The sequence below is a fragment of the Theobroma cacao genome, chromosome 3 (genome assembly GCF_053813885.1).
Source record: "Theobroma cacao isolate CCN51 chromosome 3, ASM5381388v1, whole genome shotgun sequence".
Taxonomy (NCBI): Eukaryota; Viridiplantae; Streptophyta; class Magnoliopsida; order Malvales; family Malvaceae; genus Theobroma; species Theobroma cacao.
This window is the reverse complement of record NC_142641.1, coordinates 43,418,297-43,438,378: the sequence shown is the minus strand read 5'-3', so window position 1 is coordinate 43,438,378 and position 20,082 is coordinate 43,418,297. Positions and strand designations below refer to the sequence as shown.

The following is a 20,082-nucleotide window of genomic DNA, read 5'->3' as shown; positions in this document are numbered from 1 at the left end:
CAAACAAAGTCCTTCTGCAAAAAAGTTGAACTTGATAACATATGAGATAGGGAAGCATATATATAGGAAATTGCAGGCTTCAGCCCTCCCAAATGTCTCAAATTTCAGCTATATATTTAGACTGGAAATACCATGAAGCAGCTGGATAAGACAGATATTTGACATGGAAAATGTCATTAAACTTGTGGCTCAACAGAGACTGATATAGATTTCGTCACCATCAGTCGCCCAGCTCAGGCCTTGACGATAGCTGCCAGGGTTGCAAAATTGGAGGAGCATTGTTCGGAGAATAATCAGGGGAGGAGGGACGGGGGCTGTCTGCAATTGACCGCGCGAAGTCTGTTTTGAAATTTTACCAGCTTGGTTTAAATACCAGGAGGAAGGGGAAACATACTTTAGGAATCTAGTAATAATGAATAATATAGGCTGAGCAAAAAAAAAAATAATGAATAATATAGGACTAACCGGCAAAAGTACTACAATTCTTTGGTTGTTATCCATTTGGAGAACATCCTCTTGGGTTGAAGTCAAGCATGAAAATCCCTTTAAAGCAATGAAAAGTTTCCAAGCGACATCATCATTGGGCGTGCTCTCATGGACCCATAATGAAACAATTCTTCCTTGTAGAGAGCTAGGCATGCTTAGCCGAAGTGTTCCTCATTGGAAAAAGAATGATGCTAAAAAGCTTAGAGAAAGTGCTTCTTTCTGACTAAGTTTGACGTGAAGGTTTAGTCATTTCTCCTTAGGGTTTCCTTTGCACTCTTTGAATTCATGGCTTCCTCTCTCTTTGTGTTCACTTGTGATAAACGAAACAGAAGAATTACCATTCATTTTCTCTCAACCAGTGTGAGCATAAGAGAGAGAGGGTGGCCTAATTCTGTGCCTGCCAAAGCCCATAGCAAGCAAGACCATGCGCACATTGATGCATATAGGTGTGACTGAATAATTAGGGTTCATTAAAAATGTTGTTTGCAGACTAAGATAACATCATTGACCATGTGAAAACAAAAACCACATGTGACGCACCATTATTAGAGTGCTTCGTTAGTTTCCCAAATCCCAAACCTCCACAGTACCCGGCGTCCGAACTTGTACTTAATCCATTTTTATGTCTCAGTTAGTCATAATCTCTTTAGGATTGCTGACATACTGTAAGAATAAACAATGTTTTAAAAAGTCTCTAAGCAGTAAGCACTTATATTTTTCATTTTTTAATTTGAGACTCTTGGACCACACCGTCAGAATCCGCCGCTAGCTTGGGTGCTTGAGCAGGCTCATGATATGAGCAAGTTCTAAAACCTGTGTAACTTACCTTTTCAGACTATTTTTTTTTATTTTGCTTTGACTAATTTGGCTTGTTAAGTTATACATCAACAATAGCATAACATGGCAAAGATTTGATAGCTGACCAACCTACACAAGTTTAGCCTGGAGGTGAAATGATTAGCTCACTTGTCTTTAGTTCAGGTTACTATATAGCTAGGAAGATTAAAACTCCAGTAATATATATATATATATATATATATATATATATATTGCTACAAATACCTGAATTAGTTTGACGGTGTAGAATCAACTCCTTGTCATAGTACAGCTGCTCTGTTATCAGCTACAATGTTTGTGTCATTTCAGAAGGTATTTGACGGAAAAAAAATGAAAAACTCCATATATATATAGATGGTGTATCCTTCACACATCTGCACACACATTGTTTGAAAACTAGGATTATATTTATTGAAAACAGTTAACTTTCAGTCAACGATTGGCATTAATAAAGGAATAATTTATGCAATGTACTGTATGTTGGTATGTACTGGCAGAACGTATTTACCGAAAGAAAATGTGACAGTATGTTTCACCCTACGGTTACGTAGGTTGTATGGTAATCATAATTAATCGAATGCTTGTTGAAATTAATATCGTTCTCCCTGTGTTGAAATTAGTAGGAGCACATTGATAGCTTTGGTTGATAGGGTTTGTGTGAATGTCATGCCATGGAAGGTTTTACTGAAGCACAAGGATGACAAGAGACAGAAAATGACAAGCTAAAAGGGAGCATACCCTGATTGGAAACACTTGAGAGTTAGCGATAAGGGGGACAACCAATCCTTCGTTCAATTATCGATGTCGAGCTCATTTTTGTTTGGGGTGCTGTCTCCTGGTCCACCCTAAAAAAGAAGAAGAAAAAGTAAAGTTCAAGCAACTTGATTGATTTCTTTAATGACGGGTCTATGCTTGACTTGGGAGCAGAGAAAGACTTGTCCACCAAAATTGAATCCACTGTTTCTAAACTGTTTGGGAGGACGAGTCTTGCCTAATTAAGGTACCCACTGTAGATTAGAACATTCAGATGGACAGTGACAACTTAAATGACCATCCAACCGCTACAAAAGAGGATAAGATGGAACACATTTTGGCTGTAGCATAATGTATGAGAAAGTGGTGCAACCCTAATGATTGGTTTGCATGCACATATTCATCCACATGACTCGTCTTGACCTTTTTAGCTTTTCAGGATTTGGGTTTTATGGTCTTAAATTAGGGCTTCTGCTGAACGCACCGGTTCAACAAAATAGTATTATCGTTCTTTGGGTTGTTATAAGGGTAATTAATGGACTTTCATCGATTGAACAAGTTTATAATTCTGGATTCTCTCCCAGTGTTACATTGAGTAGCTGCTATGTTCTGAATTCGCATGATTCTCTGTTATAGAGAATTGGACTCGAAGTCCAGAACCCATGCTCCAACCAACTCTAAGCCCCTATATAGAGTTAGAAGTTTTCGTTAAGGCAAAGCTCAATTTTCTTCCTCTATATTAATGGGGAAATGTCTATTTTAGAATTAACAAAAAACGCTTTCTCCATATTTATGCTTTTGTTCTTTTCTTCTTTTTTTTCTAATTTATCTGAAGATGAACCGATCAAATAACTCAACCGAACATCAAATAAAATGTTTGGAAGAGAAAGTAAGGCTTTTATCAAAAGGACTATTTCTACAAATGAAAGTACATGTTCTGCTGACATTTTTAGAGCCTAGTCCTGCTTGAAATGCACGCTTCCAAGTTATTAGAACATTCAGATGGGTGTGATAAGGTAGATTCTCTCCAATGCTCCACTCAGATGAGAGATGACCTTCCCGCAATCATAGAAGGGATGTGAAGGAACAAATTGACGACTGGGGGAGGAGGGAGGAGTGCGGAGGCAAAATGATTGCATGCTTATGTCTACCATGACCCATTTTTGACCTTTTCAAACTATTTGTTTTACAGTCTTTAAGCCAACTCTTGGACTCATTGGTGTAACAAATTGTATCCTTCTTTGCGTTGTTTTAATGGGCGATTAGGCGATTTTATGAAGAGTGACTGTGGAGTTGATGGCATAACATTTGAGACAGAAATGACACTTCATTCATAGATGATTCATATCTACTGTAATGAAATCATTTTAGATCTCCTCCTGTCTTCAGGCAATCGAGGAAGTCTACAGTTTCTGACAACTGGATGCAGGGTTCAGAATTTTGATGTTTATGAGAACAGTTTTTTGTTGCATCAATGACCCTTTAGATCTCTAGGACTATCCAGGAAGCCATTAGCTGTGATGGCTTGACATTACTCCAAAATGACAATGACTGCTGCATAAGTACAAATCTAAGGAATTAACAACATAATTATTGCAAAATCTGACCCCAAATTCCGGGTTTGAAGTCAACCTGGCATGTGGTTGATAACAAATCATAAGCTATTTCCGCAGAAACATCATATGAGACACCAAAACTTAATCCACACTGTCACTTCACATAGCGACATAATTGAGCACATGTGAAGGGTCTCATCTATTATTGAGTGCCAGCCATGTTTGGATCAGTGTAAATCACTTAGCGACATAATGTGATTTTATTGATTTCCTTTCATCCAACCTTTGTTAGTGATTGAGAGTTGTCATAGATCACTGATGCTTGAAAAAGAATATATGGTAAAGATTCTCAAATTTGCTGTTTATCCAGAAGTGAAAAGGAAAGTAATATATGTTCTGTTCTCGCACTCCTTTATCCTGCATCATCAATGTGCCTATGAGATGTCATTTGGTATGATTACTACCAGGGTTTAGAATTATTTTGCTTCACAAAGGCCAGTATCTTTGTCACAGAAACCATCCCGATCAAGCAATTTTTGAGGTGGAGCACTCAACAGAGGAGAAGAAGGGGAGCCATAAGCATTTCGCCGGCTGTTTCCACAACCTAAACTTGCTCTGGTGCTTACCCCAGTGATTGGATTTTTGCCATTTGCGTACTTGCAGAGAGCCTACATAAACAAATGCAAAAATTATTTGGAAGAAATAAAAGGAGCTCAAGAGTATGTGGAATTGGAGTGTGAATGAATCACCAAAGATAATAAGTAAAATTATGAAAGAGATGCAAACTTGATGCTCATTTTAGGGAACTGCTGGAAGCAGTGAAGACTACAGTTTAGGCCAGCATTAAAAACATAAATGAAGCTCAAAAAATTTGGGAACTATGTATACAGATCCGATTCTAGAAATGCAGTCTACTTAAATTAATAATATCCATGACTATTGGGCGTCCTAGTTCTCTTTCTCTACAGTTAAGTGTAGGGCTTTAACATCCTTGCCTTCAGTTGCAGGTTTATATGCTTGGTATACGCTCACATGAACAGAGCCCTTGTGGCAGAAAAATTGACAAAAAGCATTTATTGCAGCTTAAATATTCACAAAGCTATTGAATATTAGAAATACTTCCAAGTTTTGCAAGTTAGACAAGCATCAAATGGAGTTCTGAGGTTAAAATTTTTGCTGGTGCTCTAATTGCATAGATGCTTACTTATAGATTTCAAACCTGAAAAGATAACTAAATAGAACTTGTATAGAAAGAAAAAAAGTCATCATTAAATACCGTTTAATTTACAAGAGAAGAAATCTTTTACAGGTCTTAGGCTGAGGAATGCTTCTAAATTTAGATGCAAGTTTGTTAAAGATATATATATATAAAAAAAAAGCCATGTCCCTACACAGGACAGCTAGGAAATTTGACCATGAATCTGATATTGCAGTCCTGCTAATTATCTAGGCACCCTAGCTTCATGACCTACCTCTCACACATCAAGAGAAGAAAAGCCCCTTACTTATATGGCCAGACTAATACAAGAGATAAGTCAGGTTGCCTTGCAATGTTCATGAAAAGATCTCTACAAGGCCATGACTATCCTTCCATTATATACGCAATAGTGAGGTATCAGTTTCATGGACTTTGTAAGAGAAATAGTCCGATAAACTATGATGCAATAATGTATGCTGCTAAAACATTAATGGACTCAACTATATATATACTACTTTGTATCTAACACTACGATTATGGCAAATAAATGAGGCATCTTTATGGATGGTGAAGCATTCAGCTTATTCTGGTCCCTAAATTCCCTAGCGTGACACACTGAGTAAAATACTAGTAAAACATTAATGACAGACACTTCCCAGGACAGAAAATAACTTAGAAACCTCGGGTGACCAGACAATTTGCCTTTGGAACTGTTTGTTGGTAGCCAAAGCACACTGCTCTCCTACATCTTAAGTTGTTCTAATCAATATCTGGGGGAGGGTTGCAGTTTGGCAGCCACATGAAAAGTGAATAAAGGGTAAGACTGAGGATGACATGGCAGATGATTGCATACTTGCGGAATAATCTGCCATCATAGTAATGCGTGGTGGGTCTTGCAAATCTTAATGGCTTGCTCACTGGAAGAAGCAAATATTAATTTTAGCTATTCATGGCCACTGGTTAATATATGCAGATAGTAATGGAGTCAATAAATGCAGAAGGCAGGTACGACCTTAGTTGACAAGATAATATGGCTGAACTTCTAAAGTTGACACCATATTACAATAGTCTTTTTAGTTTGTAATTCAACTCACCACTGACATTCTATAGTACCGAAGTAGGTTGCATTAATTCCGCTTTTACCACAAGCAGGTGCAATTTTTGAACTGACTGAGACACAGGAAATAGCTTTTCTGTACACATAGGCAACAAGCCTATGAACTATCTGAACGATAAATTTAGATTTAGATTCGATATTGCAATTTTTAAGAGCTTTACTACTATTCTTTATTGTTCTTTGAACTTGAGCAACTTAACTATTTTGCATGACGCAAATTGAATGCCATGGAATCATCTATGAGGCCTTGGTGATGACAGATTGATGTAAACTTTATGTCCCCTACATTTTTAACTAATCAATTAGTTCTTACTTGCTCTGTTTTCAGGGCAGAGCAAAGTTTAATATTGACTGGTGCCTTCCCCTACTACAGATATTGAGTTAATCACTGGGGGCTATAGCACATTGGGAAACAAAACAATGTCAGAGAGAAGAACTAAAAACAAGCCTAGAAACAGGGACACCTTAAAGCTGAAACCCAAACCCAGGGAGTGTGTGTGAATATGCATACCTGCTTCTGAGGAAGATCAATAACAGCATCACTGAAATCAGCGCCTTCAATCAGGGCACCCCCGAGATCACTTCGGGTGAGCACAGATCTTACTAGCACAGCATTTGTAAGATTAGCGTCATTGAGAACCTGAAACAAAATGAAGTCTGTATTTGAAGCTAGACTTTCTATAAACTAAAAGTAATTTGGGTTTTCATCCCCTAACTTTAAATAGCAAGCAATTCTCTGCCAGCGTGCACAATAACACAATCCCTAATCATTACCAAACGTAACAACCATCAAAATTAATAGGTCAAGGAATCAGCACCAGGGTTTGGAAAACTTTACCATGCGATCCATCAATGTGTCACTCAAATCAGCACCTGTGAGATCAAATAAATCAATTACACTAGGAAAATTCGACAAAGCATAAGATAACTTTACGTTCTCAATATCTTGCAATTTCAACCATGAGTCTATCATAAGTACATATAGAACAACACCTCAAAATGGGTATGGATACGGGGGTACGAGCATGGCTCTGTAAATATAAGGAAAAATGTGGAAAAACTTGAACACACTCGTATTTAAAAGATGAGTCCGAGCAACATAACAGATGCATGCAAGCAGACACACAAGAGCAAGGCAATCAATCTCTTTGGGCAGTGGATCCAAGCATGAATGTTGTTTGCTGCCAGCATGGAGAAAATTCCAATTTGTGAAATACAAAATGTGGTGTTATGGTCAACAACTACAGAACAACATTTTCTTGAAAATTATTTCATGGCCTATATAATTGTTTATATAATCCCTAAAAATGTATTTCAACAATTAAAAGAAGAACCATATAACTTTTATAAATTAATAATCTTGATTAAATAATATTTTTTATCGGTCCCGATTTGGGACCAATGTGATCAATTAATAATGCATTAAATTTATAAGATAACTACATTTTAAAAAAACACATAAATCTCACTTGATATATAAATTAATAATCTCCTTATACATCAAAACTATTAATTATATATTTACACAACTCAATTAGGAACCTTTGTAAAATAAGACTCCAATGTTAATAACGTTATCTCTAACTTTTCTTAATGCGTTAAGAAGTGCTGGTGTATGTTCTAGTATTGTAAGAGAAAATAATGTATAATACATATATTAAGTTTAATGTTTTGAAAAAAATAATAAAAAATATATTAGTAAATTATTTTTTTTTAATTGATGTATAAATTAATAAATTAATTTATCACTTAAATAATATTTCAATTAATTAATAATTTTCATAATCTCAATGTATTAATTTATAAGGTTTAACTGTATTGTCTAATGTATTTTTTTTCCTTTTGATTTTAGGACATTAGCGGGCAAGTTTTGTTTTAGAAATAAAGAAAAAAATAAAACGTATAGTTACAATTTTACACCGCCTTTGGGTAATTGAACCGTAATTACAGTAATCCTTCCAAGGGCAAATCTCTCTCCCAACGAACGGAAGTCTCCTGCCCCTTTCCTTCCAACGCAAGAAAACTAAGCAAAGAATTCTTAGAAAGGGCAATTGTTTAGGGTTTCAGGGTTTTCGTTTTGCGTTCATCACCGACTCCTCTTCTCGTTCAACCCCTAAGGGTAAGTCGTTTATTCTATTCTCTCCTCCTTTTCAAGTTTATTTTTTGGTAAATGCTTTTCTTTCTCTGTTTTTTTCTGTTTTATGGATATATTCGTATCAATTTTCCATTTTGATGTACCAGTGTTCAAATTACCAAGAGCCAACAATGGTCTCGCAAATCAAACAAGTTTCTTCCGAAGAAAAGTTTTAATAGACAGAAGAAAAGAAAAGCTGAAAGTATTTGTTCTGAAACTGTTATTTGCTACAAGATGCGGATGATACCTGTTTTTCGTGACTACCCTAAGGGCTGCAGTCCAAGGGGAAGATTTGCTACTCAATTCTCTCAACACCTAGTTCAATCAGAGTCGCCTAGCTCTAGCTCACTGTACGATTCAGAATCTGAGGACTTAGTGGCTTCTTTATTTGACGATGCGCTTGAATCAGTTTCCTCAGCGGAAGTTGAAGGAAAAGATGGGTCACAGGCTTTGGATACCACAAGCCCGATTGACCAGTTGGAAACTTCCGATCATGAGGCTACAGAATTACCTGAGGAAGTTGTGTCTGAGTCCATGCCTACAGATTATGCACCCCGCAAAAAAGTCTTGGCTATCCGGGGTTATCCTAGAGGCTGTGGTCCGAAAGGAAAATCTCAAACACCATTATCTGAAGATTTAGAATCAGAAGGGCCAGACTCTAGCTTGTGGTCTGGTTCAGAATTGGAGGTCTCTCTTTCGAAGAAGGGACTTGATTCTATAACATCGGCGGAAAGAGAGACACCAAAGGCTTTGGATGAAATCGAACACATTGACTTGAAAGAAACTTCGGAGTCATTAGAGGAAGCTAAATTGGTTTTCAGTAGCTCTTGGTATGATTTGGAATCCGAGGACTCAATGGTTTCTATTTATAACTATAGCCTTGAGTCAGTAGCATTATCAGAAGAAGAACAAGGAATAGATATGCCAAAGGTTGTAGACTCCATGGGCTTGATTGATCAGTCGGAAACTTCAGAGCCTGAAGATCCTTTTCTGCCACCCAAGACAATAGACTTAGTAACTATGGATTCTCCCAAGGGCTGTAGAAGAAGATGTCCTCAAGTTAGGGATGAGAATATCCTGGAAGCAACTACTTTTGAGACAAATGGATTAAACCATGAGCTGTCTGATGCAGAAGATCCCTCACTTATAGTACTGAGTGATTCAGAAGGGAGTTGCTCCACAAATACTTGCAGAAGCAATTTACAGGAATCAGAAAATTTATCAGGCCAATGCAGCAATCAGTTTCAGGAAAAAGGTCCAAGTAGGACGGAACATCGAGTGCCTAAATTGATAGTAACGGGATGGATGGCTGCACGAAACTGCCCATGGAGGGAAAGGAAAAGAGCATCCAGATCGAATACAACCAGAGATGCAAACAGTAGCAAAAGAAAGAAGCACTAATTTCCAAGGTTGGACAAGTTTGATCTTACAGACGCTTCAAAAGTTATTGGTAGATGACAATTTCACTTAAGTTTTGAATGTTTGTTATAGGTATAACCTAGTATTCAAACTTGGTATAATTTTCATTTCATAAATGATGTCATTATCTAAACATGTATTCTATCATATATGAAGTTATCTACTCTTTGGCAGCCAATTTACCTGTGAAATTTGCCTTGTATGCGACTGCTTTCTCAAGATATGCACCATTGAATGTTGAACCACTGAAATCAGATTCCCTCATATCAGCAGCTGTGAAGTTTGCCCTTCTGTATCAACCATTTAGATTTCCGATTGATTAGGAACTGGCACACTAGAACATTCCATTATTAAATATCTTTCGATGGCTAAATTTTTTTGTTCAGTACAAATTCAAAGTCACCATCCCCCAATTTTGTAGTTGCAAACTAATTTGTTTGAAAGATAAATGTACACATTAGAATTCTTTATCATGCAAACTTAGCATATATTCAATGGTTACCTGAAATTTTCATTCATATGAACTGCTTTCCTGCAAAACGCAAAATACACAGAAATCAATCCCCTTCCTAAACCAAGAACAGACATGTTAACCATAAAAGATGCTATAAAATGCACCTTAAATCTGCAGAACCAAACTGGGCTGCTGATCCGATACCAAATTCCCCACGAGTTTCTGCCTCGTACTTATTAAGCTCAGCCAGAGCAGACATATCAGAGCCAAAAGCAACCATTGCTGCTGCCAATGCTGTTGAAACCAAGGCTCTCCAGCTCTTAAACTTAGCATCCGTGACTGCATACTTATTGTTGGAACAATCTTCCTTTTCCGAGGAAAACTCTGTTAAAATTGAGTGCTACAAATAAAAACAATGTTCATCAAACAAGCAGAATCAAGATCATTACTCACCGCGAATTTGGGCTTTAATTTCTGGGTTGTTTATCTGACAAAAGACGCCAAAACGTTTTGAAAAAGATTGCAGATGGTAACATGGAGCTTTTGAAGGAGAAGAAATACTAAGAGAATTGATGGATAAGGAGGAGACTGAAGCCAGTGCCATTTACAAGTAGTGGTTTGTTTTCTTCCTTTTTGTTGTGAAGATGAAATGTGGAGGGAAACAGGGAGTTCATTAAAAAGGATTAGCTCTCGCACGTGTGATATGTTTTCTCCATTTTTATCCACTTGTTTTGCAGTAAGGTGATTGGTAGGGATTAGCACACGTGTCTGCCTTCGTTCCTTGGTTATTGCCATGCCACCTGGAAATTCATGGGCTTCTACTCTATTCACGGGTTGGTATTGGGATCACAATCAATAAATCTGTATCATACCCACTACATTTTATTCAAATAAAAATCTCTGGAAAGAAGATGGAAGAACTTGAATCAAATCATTATTTTGACCAATTAATAATTTAGACGATACTCCTATCTTTTTTTTGAGAAATATATATTGTCAAATTTTAAATTTTTGTCTAAAATTATCAAAAAATTAAATTTTTTTTGTTTTAATTATTTTTTCCTCGATAATGCTTTTTTAAAAGAAATTAATTATCAAAAATTACAAAACTTTACTTATAGATGAAAAATCATAATATAACATTTTTAAAAAATAATATAATATACACCTCAAGACATTAAAAATTATAAAAGAAAAAGCTCCTTTCATTCCTACAAAATAGTTATACTAATATAAAATTCATTCTCCTAGAGTTTCAATCTCCTTTTTTATTTATGTTTTTAATAATATTTATTTATTTATTTATTTGCTTCTAAATCTTACAAATTGCAATGTTAAGTTGAAATTCGCTAAAATATGAAAGTACAAAGAGATCATTAGTTGTGCTCTGGCCATCCACTCTCCAGGCTTCTTAGTGGGCCAGTATGGGCCTTAAAGCAGGGCATTTTAAGGGTCTCCCAGATGGAATTTATTGGGCAGAAATGTGGGCCAATCCTGACGTAGGCTCCCCTGTTGCAGTCTGAATTCTGAATTTCCCCTAGTATTGAGCAATTAACAAAGAAGCACTCGGAGAATAAACAACCAAAATAATGTACGACACCATTTTTAATAAATATATAGTTTCCATTAATTTAACTTCCGTAGTAGGTCGTTGAACCAATTTATACATATATATATATATATATATATATATTTATATATATATATAAGTTAAAACAATTAATACATACCCAAGTGAGTAATGACACATCTTTTTACTCAAAATCACATTTTGAAGGCATATCTCAAAACCCAGAACCAAACGGACCCTAAGTTTAATCTTCATTAGCCTCATGACCAACCTAAGCTTTGATCAAAACCTTACAATTGCAAGATCATGAAGGGGTACTAGAATTGGATATATATTTATTTAGTTTGAAACATATAACATGCATCATCTATATATACTTAACATAATTAAAAGATATGAAGAAGTGAAAGAATAATTGTCGATTCTTGGTATAAGTTGATGTTATTAATCTTGCATAAAACTGTTGTAAATTAATAATGTGATATCATATTTTAGGATAAAGGTTCTAAGTATATACTTATTGCATAATAAATTTTCGTAAATAGTTTGAAACGAGGGCAACAAATTAATCCTCAAATGCATAACCGACAAGCTCAAATGTGTTTAATCATTGTATGCCATAGACCTACATATAATCTGGAAGAGCATTACATTTAGAAATAAACTCCTACGATACTTAGTTATGTATAATGTAGCGAGGAGGGGAGGCTTCAAGTAGTGGTTCAAACTTTAGCATGCTTTTCATGCACAAACTTAAAAGGTTTTCTAGCCTGAAACGATCAGGCAATGACTCCTTGATTGAAACAAGACGATCAAGAATAGAATGGAACCAAAATTAATTATTGATCGATCGATTGATTAAAAAGGAGTGCAAAAACCTGTAAATACTACCCTCCAAAGTCCAACCTATCCTATTTAGTGAGGGGGGTGAATCAAAGTCGATGTCCATAGGCTTGTTTTGTGTGATTCAGAAACAAGAAGTAGTCCCAATTGCCCATGCAGCAGAGTTATAACTGCAACAAGGGAAAAGCATGTGGGGTAACATATCTCCAATCCAAGCCAAGCCAAATGGATAGCTATCAATCTATAAATCTAGCTATCAGCTCCCTCTTGAACTCGTACGTACGTTCATCTCAGAGGGGGAGAGAGGGGGAAGGCAAAAGCTAACACAGATTCAGTTTGGGACTTGGGACATGGGATAAGGCCACAAAAATATCAGACACACCAAATTCAATATCAACTTTATCGATTTCTACCCAACCCCACCAACACCAGGCACCAGCCATAAGATCAAAGAAAGAGAGAGAGAGAGAGAGAGAGAGAGAGAAGGTGATAACCCCACAAACAGCAACAAATAGCTTCTGCAGGCTTTATACAGAGACACTGCATGCTTTTCCTTATTTCGTACATGTAGGCATGAATGCATGCTTGTGTGTGTGTGTCTACACAGACAACTGCCAACATATGATGGGTCATTAGTGAAAATCAATTTATTATATATAACTCAAAGCCAACAGGCGCCAACACAAAAATTAAAAGAACAAAAAAGGAAAGGGCGCAGATGAAGGAATAATATGAAAGAAAGAATCAGATTAGTAAATATACAATATTCGTTTGCCTTTTTCTCTATATATTTTTTTTATTTTTTCAAGTTAATGTTCTGAGTCACTCCATTTTGTTTGCCAAATTGGCAATTTGGCACCTACTATTTAGTGTATATGTTAGTGTAAAATTAGCCAAAGGAATAACTGAATTATTGCATGTTGATCGTACTTCTCCAAAGAAAAAGGGGAAAAAAAAGGTCTTAAGATTCATATATAATTAATCCCCCAAATTAAATATATTGTGTTGCCTACGATATTATTATTTTTTTAACTTGATTGGCCTTGGTAAGTATAATATGAATAGCAACATTGTTTGAAACTACTAATATGCTATAGAGAAAAAGTAAAGGAATTTTACATGGCAAAAGACACAATGTTAATCACCAAAAAGTACACAAAATTGAGTTCCAATCAGTTCTCAGCTAGTTGCAATTATGTTTTCAATTAAGTTATTATTTTTAAAAATAAACTTTTTAAAATTTCATTAAAAACCACAATCACTGCATCATTCAAAGTCTCTTACGAAAGTGATAAAAGATTTTTGATGACAAAAATAATTTGATTCATTGGTAAATCACCGTACAATTATTCGGACTGCTAGACGTTAACCCTATTTACAATTAGGCAATTATTACATGCGAATAATCTTTCTAGATCGCTGAATATACACACACAAAGCTGTAAAATCTCATTTTCTATTGTGTATTCAAAAATCGTGAACATATAATTTCTAAACCAATATTTTATTGGCAAAAATATAATGTATAAAATAAGATCAAAATGGATTTCCAGTCCTCCTATTTATCTTACCCAAAATGTAGAGAAAATAAATAGGAGTATATATACGACTATATGTACCATATTTCAATTAGATTAAATTCTTATAATCCAGGTATTCTAAGTTTACTTCTATATTTTAATTGTCAAACTTGGAAGGTTGCTCAGAATAATTAGCAACACAATACCGATCCTAAATTCGCAACAATTCAGAAAGATTGTTCACATTGTGACAGCAGAATTACCATGGACTGTTGGGAGAATGTTGAGTCTTCCTTGTGAATGCATTATCACGTTAATCACTTCTGGGTTTACGACCTCTTAAACTAACGTCCAGTAAGGCTCATACATCAAAGCAGCAGTAGCAAAGGCAACGGGTCAATCATGGCGTGGAAAATTGAAACCCATTTTTTTTTTCTTTTTAAATTTGGTAAAGAAAAAGTTAACATACCAACATAGTCAAAGTATTAAGCCATTTCTCATTCTCCTGACCCCAAAGTTAGCAAAAGTGGGACTGATATAACTGGGGTTATACCAGCTTTGTTGTTAAGTAGGCCGATCTACAGGATCGTAATTAAGAGCTCGAGCCTTGTGCTCCAGCAGAAGAGAGCCAATTTTCAACAGTTCAGAATGTTGCGTCAGATTCTGCATCTAATCTGCCCTATCCTTACAAAGTGCTGATGCATATACATATGTTCAAGATTTAGGTCAGGAGATCGTTCAAGCCCGACCTAGGGTTGATCTATAGCATCCTGACACCACTCGTACATGAGTTGTTCCCTCTCTTCTCAAGATTTGCATCTAATAAAGCACCAGCTGGTTGTGGCCAGAAAACCTGGTTGCACTGCTTCATTAAAAGGTACCAAAAATACACTTTATTTAGCTAGAACTAAACAATATCATAGTCTCATAAGTAAAAATCTTCATTTTTTTTTTTTTGTGGCCAGCCAATACAATCTGAAAATGTGACTGAGGTACCATATTGTTGATTTTAATTAGGAGAGTGGAAAGCACGGGAAGTAGATAACGTCAAAATAGTAAGACGTCAGACTAGAACCAGACTGTCTAACTTACAACCAAAGCGTCAGGTCAGATTTGTAGTTTCTTTTTCTTGTACGCATTGCCCTATTGATTTGGTATAACCCAAAGGAATATACCCGCAGAATGTGTGTAGCCTTTGGAATGGAGGATCAGTATGCAATATGCAGCACATGCTTTTCCACCATGGGAGTGTTTCTTTCTTTTGCTAGTTCAACGAGAGTTTTATTAATATGCAACCAAAACTATAAAACTCCTAATGCAGTTTTTCATTGCACTTTAAACACAAATTAGTATCAATTGTTTTATTTATGTACTGAAGTACTTGAAGGAGAAAAAAAAAAGTTCCATTTTGTACTGCTAGTGGATTTAAGTTGTCTACTTTTTTTTTACATTAAGGCAGCAAGCGAATAGCTAGCCTTTCGTCTCTTTTGAGATTTGACTTTTGAGCAAAAGATCTCATCCAAGTCTGTGAGTCAGATTCTCAGGCTCACTTCCCTTTCAGCATGGTAAATGGGTATGGTTTAAATTTTGAATGCCTCATTTTGATGGGTTGTAAAAGGCCAAGAAACTTTACAACTCTTTTTGTAGTATTTTCTTTTTCATACTTAAATTCAATTACATTTAATGTGTTGCATACGAGTTTACAAAGGTCCCCATTCCCACAACTCAATGAATGGTGGAGAGCAAATTTAATTCTTCCTTAATTACTCACTTATCTCTAAAAAGAGGGGGAGGTGGGTGGGGGGGGGGGGGGGGGGGGGGGGTGGGAAGGAACTTCTTTTTGAGTTGAGAATGAAAGGAGAGAAAGAAGAGAAAAGAATGTTCAAAAGAGAATTGGCATTTGGGATTTGGCAAGTATATTATTAGTATGATCAAAGCAAAGTTAGGATAGGTAGCTTTGCAGAAATTATAACAAAAACCCTAGAGATCTCTGGCTGAGAAAAGAAAGCGTGAAAAGATTCTAACCAAATTAGCAAACATAAGCCAAAAAGAAATAGAAATTTAGGAAAGGACAAAGGTTTTAACAGGGGGGAGCAAGTCTGTGAACACTGCCAAATGGGTTTCAAGTGACTTAAATACGTTTCTGTCTGTGTGTAAGTCGAGAGAGAATGAGTGGTCATTTCACCAAAAGTAACCTTTCAGTTCTAAATAAATACAATAACGTTAAATTTATGATTTTTTTTAACTCTTTTTTTGTTTTAGTATATGGAAGTAATAAAAGCTACAAACAAGAGCATGGGATTTGATGATTATGCCATGATGATTCATGATATGTTGATTTGTTTGCATGAATAAATGCAGAGACGATAGATGGAGATGGGAGAGCCCTTAGGAGGCGGAAGCGGAGGAGAGCTGAGGGGCTTATTATCCGGGAGGTACAAAGGAGGGTTAGGGTTTTTGGGTTCGGAAATTGAGGCAAATGAAAGTATAAAATAATAGTTTTATCAGAAAAAGGAAGCAAACACTATACAAACACAGCCTCTTAACTGCTGAAAACAACAGGTGAGTAAGTGAAAGCTATGTCACCCCATGCACACGTCCCTTTCTTGCTCCTCTCCCCCACATCTGCCGCCTCAGCCCTTTCTCTCTCTCTTTCTCTTTCTCTTTCTCACTTGCACAAACACAAACTTTGCCTTGGGAATGCCAACCACACATTTCATGATATGCATGTATGTATGCATGATGACATGATGTAGTATATGCCAATATGTCATGCATGTCCTTTGGTACCCTAATTGAGATCCATGGGGTACAGAGATACATGTTAGCCATTAACAAGACCAATAAACAGAAGGGAAAGAGATGAGGGGATTTCTTCTTCCTTTGGTTTTTTTTTACCTCTTCTCTCTCTCTCTCTCTTTTGCCCTCTTATATCTAGTAGATCAAGTAGATCATCCATCTTCTCTCTCTTTATTTCCTCTCACACACACACTCTCTCTCTTTCTCTCACAAACCATAATCAAGAAAAGTAGATCCAAGGTGGTGGTTAAGCTGTCATTCTATCAATCAATCAATCAATCCACCAAAGAGAGCAATCATCAATCAATTTTAAAAGAGAAAGGCAAGGGGAATCAAAGAAGATGTCCTCCTCTTCTACCTTGTCTTTGGACCACCTCCCTCCCTCCGAGCAGCTCTGCTATGTTCATTGCAACATTTGCGACACTGTCCTTGCGGTATTCTTACCACTGTTTGCTAGCTAATTCTTTGCTCATTCATTACTTTCATCTCTTTTTCACTTTTGGTTTTTGTTCAACCTTTTGTTCACCAATTAGGGTCTCACCTAGGGTTTTCCTTTTCTTTCCTTTCTTAAGTCCTTGGCTATGTCTCCTTCATAAGGATGATGTTTTTCACTACGGATATTTCTTTTGGGGATTCTTTGTTTTGTGCTATATAGGTCAGTGTTCCCTGCACAAGTTTGTTCAAGACTGTAACAGTTCGATGTGGGCACTGCACCAATCTTTTACCAGTGAACATGCGCGGGTTGCTTCTGCCTTCGGCTAATCAGCTCCATTTGGCTCACAGTTTCTTCTCTCCTTCACACAATCTTCTGGTATATACATATACATTACGATGTATAAGCAATTTTAATTTACTATAGTTTTTTCTAATTAAACTGCTAAACATTTTTTTCGTTCTTATTTACTAACAAAAACTACTTGTTATTCGTATTTCATGGCATCTAGAACTAGAAATGAATTTTTTATTTTGAGCCTGGTTTGATGCCTTTATTCCAGGAAGAGATCTCAAATCCATCTCAGAACTTTTTGCTGAATCAAACCAACACAAATGACTTCGCCTTACCAACTCGTGGAGTAGCTGATGAGCTTCCAAGGCCTCCAGTTATCAACAGACGTGAGTGTCCAAGACTCTTATTCTTCGATTGTTTGTCTAAAACTTTTGCAACTGTTTTTGTCAAAGCCACTGTGCACTTGTTTTTTCAAAGATTCTCTAAAATCTTGCACTTTATAAACCTGTTCAGCATAAGAAAAAATCCTGACTGAGCAAAAAAGAAAATTCCTGTTCAACACACAGTGTTTTCTAGTGTCATTAAAGAAAGAATGGAAAGGCAGGGAATGATCATAGCACTTGCAAAAGAAGGCAATGAATCAGGCCATTTCCACTCTTTCTTACAATCTTGAAGGTCATTTCTCAAGGTGTTAGGCAAGAAAGAGTAAATAAAGAGAAACCTTCTTTTTTTCACCAATATACTAATGCCTGCCATTTCAGCCGTCTGTTTCAAAACCAGAAGCCCTGATTTAGAAATCAACTTTTCTTGTCTTTTCATTTATAATTGCCAGTCCATTTTTATTTTTTTGTTTCGTTAATAGTTGCAAAACTGAAAAGTGCCCACATTCCTATATAAGTTGAGCACTGTATCACCATCACCCAGAAAACCAAGATGAGATCATAGGCAGGCTAATTAATAATTTTTTTTCTTTAACCTCTTGCTTCCTTGTTATTGGTAATTGATTATAGGCTTAGCCAAGTTTTACGGACAAGAAAACATCACTTGACACAGTGCTTCAGTCTTTCCTGGAAATGTAGTCAGGAAAAGAATAATAGAGCATTTTCTTCTCCCGGAAATGTAGATAGTGGAAAAGGAATCTTATGAATACATTGAATAGAGAAAATTACAAAATGATGGTGAAGTGACAGTAGAGAAAGTGATTAAAAAAAGAAGAAGAAGAAGAAGCAGAGTTCCACTAAAAGTCAGTATAGTGATTTAATGTGTCTGAATCTCTTGTCTGTCCATTTTCAGCTCCGGAGAAGCGACAGAGAGTCCCCTCCGCGTACAACCGATTCATCAAGTAAGCAATCATTCAAGGCTTTTCTTTTTTGACATATATATATATATATATATATATATATATATATATATATATATATATTTGCTCAGCCTTTTGACGTTTATATATGTCAAATACATTTTCTATATATACATGTGTGTATGGTTTAATTTGTAGGTACATACATTTGTTTGCATTAACATAAAGTTGCTACATATGAAAGAAAAATGTGAATTGGATTTGGTGAATGAATCTCTGCTGCAGGGACGAGATCCAACGCATTAAGGCTGGAAATCCTGATATAACTCACAGAGAAGCCTTCAGTGCAGCTGCCAAGAATGTAAGATCCAAGACAAAAATCTTTGGGAATATATGATTTTCTTTCTTTACCAAATTAGGGTTTCTTATATCACACACAAAAACAAATTAGGGTTTCATTTAATTTACTTCTTTTTTTTTCCTATTCCTCTACACAGTCTTTTGATGGGGTCTTTTGACTGATCCAATTCTAGTTTTTTTTTTTCCAGTGGGCCCACTTCCCACATATTCACTTTGGCCTCATGCCGGATCAGACTCCGAAGAAGACTAACGTGCGCCAACAGGTGACTTTTGCACCCTTTCCCCCCATACCCCATGGACAAAAATATAAACCCCAAAAAAGAAAAAGACCAGTTGAGCTTTATAGATATTACTTAAACTGATCGAACTTCTTTCCTTTTGAGTCTCTTGTAGGAAGGAGAGGACGTTCTCATAAAAGATGGGTTTTTTGCTTCAGCCAATGTGGGTGTCTCTCCTTATTAAGCAGTGAGACTGCTACTTTCCTTTGTTCCCCGTCTTGCAATCTGCCATTAGGTCTCTCTCCCTCTCTCTCTATATATATCTCTTCTCTCAGAGCAGTCTTGGTCGCAGCAGCTTATGATTTGTAGTGATGGGAAGAAGAACTTGCTGGTCAAAAAATTGCTGGTCAAGTTTGGCTACTCTAGTACTATTACTTTCATTATAACCCATCTGCTACTGGACCCCTTTTAATGTTTATATTTTGATCTAATTTAGTATGTACTTTTAGTTTTAGATAATATCCTGTGTCAACCCTTGCTTGAGAAAACCTGACTCTCTTAATGTCGTTTCTCACTGGTGACTCTTGCTAATCAACTACTTCTAGTTTACTGTCTCATGTGTTTCACAATGTTTTCCTTTCTTTCTGTTAATCAATCAGTTTCTTGCTTCATGATCACTTAAGAAAAATAGCCCTATTTATTAAATATATTCTTCCATTAATTTATGTCATAATAATACACATATCATTATAAGTGATCAAGTAAAATACAATCTGGCACCGGTATTTGGG

General features: G+C 36.2%; 3 protein-coding genes across 5 annotated transcripts; 2 read left to right on the top strand and 1 right to left on the bottom strand.

Moving 5' to 3' along the window:
* Positions 1-3,853: 3,853 nt before the first annotated feature.
* On the bottom strand, positions 3,854-10,610 carry LOC18606317 (Pentapeptide repeat-containing protein). 3 transcript variants are annotated; one of them, XM_007039864.3, is made up of 7 exons: positions 10,408-10,610; positions 10,119-10,317; positions 10,003-10,032; positions 9,684-9,790; positions 6,786-6,820; positions 6,459-6,587; positions 3,854-4,300 (listed from the first exon to the last, which is right to left on the bottom strand). In XM_007039864.3, the coding sequence occupies exons 1-7, from the start codon at positions 10,556-10,558 to the stop codon at positions 4,109-4,111; spliced, it is 843 nt and encodes a 280-aa protein (XP_007039926.2). In that variant the 5' UTR covers positions 10,559-10,610; the 3' UTR covers positions 3,854-4,108. The 3 variants fall into 3 exon arrangements, with proteins under 3 accessions (XP_007039926.2, XP_007039925.2, XP_088660535.1); XM_007039863.3 differs by having other exon boundaries at positions 10,119-10,338; positions 10,408-10,609; XM_088804409.1 differs by having other exon boundaries at positions 10,119-10,321; positions 10,408-10,548.
* LOC18606318 (uncharacterized) lies at positions 7,881-9,691 on the top strand. The gene is made up of 2 exons (XM_007039865.3): positions 7,881-8,066; positions 8,189-9,691. Exon 2 carries the CDS (start codon positions 8,316-8,318, stop codon positions 9,480-9,482), a length of 1,167 nt encoding a protein of 388 aa, XP_007039927.3. The 5' UTR covers positions 7,881-8,066; positions 8,189-8,315; the 3' UTR covers positions 9,483-9,691.
* Positions 10,611-16,769: 6,159 nt separating the features above from the next.
* LOC18606316 (axial regulator YABBY 1-like) lies at positions 16,770-19,716 on the top strand. The gene is made up of 7 exons (XM_007039862.3): positions 16,770-17,120; positions 17,342-17,497; positions 17,682-17,799; positions 18,707-18,755; positions 18,999-19,074; positions 19,262-19,336; positions 19,467-19,716. The coding sequence occupies exons 1-7, from the start codon at positions 17,028-17,030 to the stop codon at positions 19,533-19,535; spliced, it is 636 nt and encodes a 211-aa protein (XP_007039924.1). The 5' UTR covers positions 16,770-17,027; the 3' UTR covers positions 19,536-19,716.
* The last annotated feature ends 366 nt before the right edge of the window (positions 19,717-20,082 follow it).

Bases quoted from the DNA above. Each gene is read 5' to 3' on its own strand.
- LOC18606318 (XM_007039865.3), top strand. From the start codon at position 8,316: ATGCGGATGATACCTGTTTTTCGTGACTACCCTAAGGGCTGCAGTCCA.
- LOC18606317 (XM_007039863.3), bottom strand. From the start codon at position 10,558: ATGGCACTGGCTTCAGTCTCCTCCTTATCCATCAATTCTCTTAGTATT. The intron at 9,791-10,002 runs GTAACCATTGAA...TGGTTGATACAG, and splicing joins CATATGAATGAAAATTTCAG to AAGGGCAAACTTCACAGCTG. The intron at 4,301-6,458 runs GTATGCATATTC...TTGTTTATGTAG, and splicing joins TTGATCTTCCTCAGAAGCAG to GCTCTCTGCAAGTACGCAAA.
- LOC18606316 (XM_007039862.3), top strand. From the start codon at position 17,028: ATGTCCTCCTCTTCTACCTTGTCTTTGGACCACCTCCCTCCCTCCGAG. The intron at 17,800-18,706 runs GTGAGTGTCCAA...GTCCATTTTCAG, and splicing joins GCCTCCAGTTATCAACAGAC to CTCCGGAGAAGCGACAGAGA. The intron at 19,337-19,466 runs GTGACTTTTGCA...AGTCTCTTGTAG, and splicing joins AGACTAACGTGCGCCAACAG to GAAGGAGAGGACGTTCTCAT.